This window comes from Dichomitus squalens (genome assembly GCF_000275845.1).
Source record: "Dichomitus squalens LYAD-421 SS1 unplaced genomic scaffold DICSQscaffold_13, whole genome shotgun sequence".
NCBI classification, from domain to species: Eukaryota; Fungi; Basidiomycota; class Agaricomycetes; order Polyporales; family Polyporaceae; genus Dichomitus; species Dichomitus squalens.
The window spans coordinates 116,691-118,707 of NW_006766895.1; the positions used below are offsets into that span (position 1 = coordinate 116,691).

The 2,017-nt window shown below is 52.9% G+C and overlaps 1 protein-coding gene across 1 annotated transcript; it reads right to left on the reverse strand.

Annotated features, from left to right (window-relative positions):
• Positions 1-9: 9 nt before the first annotated feature.
• On the reverse strand, positions 10-1,943 carry DICSQDRAFT_169932 (uncharacterized protein; the record flags this gene model as incomplete). Its single annotated transcript, XM_007365544.1, has 3 exons — positions 10-821; positions 891-1,557; positions 1,935-1,943. Coding segments are annotated over 3 exons (1,488 nt in total), but the record flags the coding sequence as incomplete, so codon positions are not given.
• Positions 1,944-2,017: the final 74 nt, after the last annotated feature.

The following is a 2,017-nucleotide window of genomic DNA, read 5'->3' on the forward strand; positions in this document are numbered from 1 at the left end:
TGTCTCGACATAGTCTTCGACGTAATCGTGCGCACCGCCTTCCAAGTACATGAGGGCCAGGGTAATCTTGTCGTCGTCCGTGGTGATGTTCTGAACGCGGAACCAAAGACCCATCTTCTGCAACCATTGTTCGAGAGTGATGTCCGAGCCTTTGTTGCCCTTGTACTTGGGTGGTTCTGATGCCTTGATACGCGAGGCCTGTGATACGACAGGGGCCGGTGCGGTACTGGTACCAAGCGTGGTGCGGGTTGATAGGCCTTGCTCCAACTGTGTAAACTTGGCCGCGAGTTCCTTATACCGTTTGACGAGCTCCGTGTTGTTCCGGTTGAGAACTTCCAGATCTGCATGGACAGTGACCAGTTCCGCCCTCAGCTGTTTGTTCTCTTCAACGGCTTTAAGAGCGAGGTTCCCAGCAGTGTCAGCCTTGGTGTGAAGGCCTGTCATAGACGTGTCCAACTCTTTGAAGGTGGCGTGGGTGGTGTCGATCTCATTGAGGAAGTTGTTCCGATGTTCATATATCTTGCTGCCGAAGACGTTGTAAACGTTAACTATTTCCCGCCGGGTGATATCCCTTGTCACAGAGATAGTCCAGTCGACGTAAGCTGGGTTGGTGATGCCTAAACTATTTGCCGAGGCGCGGATAGCATTTTCCAACGAGTCGTGCTCAACACCAGCGTAGATCCATTGAATTTCCGGGCACGCTTGGAGCGTGGCAGTGGGTGAAGCCGGGCGGGTGTGTGCCAGTGATGGAGCCGGGTGAGTGTGTGGCCCTGGATCTTCCGACTCAAAGTCGTCCTCTGCCAGAGGGGCGTAACGAGAGCCTGAAGCCATTGGTAGAAAACTATGCCTAATATAAAACTAAACGACGATCCAATCTAAGTACCCAAAACGTTCTAGCTCGACTAGAGCTTTGACAACACGCTCGAAGTTCTGTCCAAGTCCACTGAACTTGACCTTTCCAAACTCCTTGCAAAACCAGTCGATGTTTTGCTGCTGACTGCGTGTCCACGAAGAGCCATTTTCGATGTTGTCGAGTATCCACTCGAGTCTGTCACCGATGCGCTGAAGGGCGAGCCGATGATCGTGGGGGGTGTCAAGCAACTGATCCTTGCGATCGAAGATGGCTTGCAGTCTTTTGATGACGGTGTTGACCTTTGAGCTGATGATAGCGAGGAGGTCGACGGGATCACGACGTGCGAAGGAGGGAAGAGATGGTGCAGTGATACGGTACTGAAGAGGGACCGTAGGGATTGAGGGGACAAAAACTGGTGGGGGTGTGGTGAGACGTGCAGCGAGCGGTCTGTCGAGTGGCTGACTGGGGGGCACAGATGGTAGGAGGGCCTTGCGACGAGGGACGATCGGGGTATGCCGATACTGACGGCGATGACAAAGACGATCTGATGTATTGTCGGCAAGGGCGTGGTCAATCTGGGACTGGACGTCGAGGTGACCGTGTCTCTTGAAGTGACGACGGGTAAACTCCGGTAGGTCCGAGTTGGATGGAAGGATAGTGGGGGGGGATGATAAACGTTTCAAAAAACTCCTGGGGAGAGAGATCTGGTCCGCAAGTGGTTGAGACACTCCACAGAGGGGATGGGTAAGAGACTTGATCTAATGTCACAGCCAACGAGCTGTGCCACCAAAACAAACAAGGGCAAAGCTTACTGATGCAAAGGTTGGTGCTGAGAAGCGAAGCAACCAGAGATGACACAGCAAGAGATGTGAAGAGATGTATTCCCTAGACTAGAAGGGGTAGTGAGGGAGGTAGGGCTGCTAGCTACCTACAGAGGAGATGGGGAATCGACAAGAAGATCAAGTCTGAGGTTCCCTGCCTCAGACTCCCTACTATATATACTAATACAATGGTGCACAGACCAGGTACTTATTGACCATCGTTTGGTCAGAGTTCTCTGCCTCATGTCCTACCCTCTGACCTGCCTCATGGTGACCTTACGACTAATACCTGAGTCGTGCCGAGTCCGGACCCCTCCCAATGAGTAAGCGCTCCTGCTGTCAC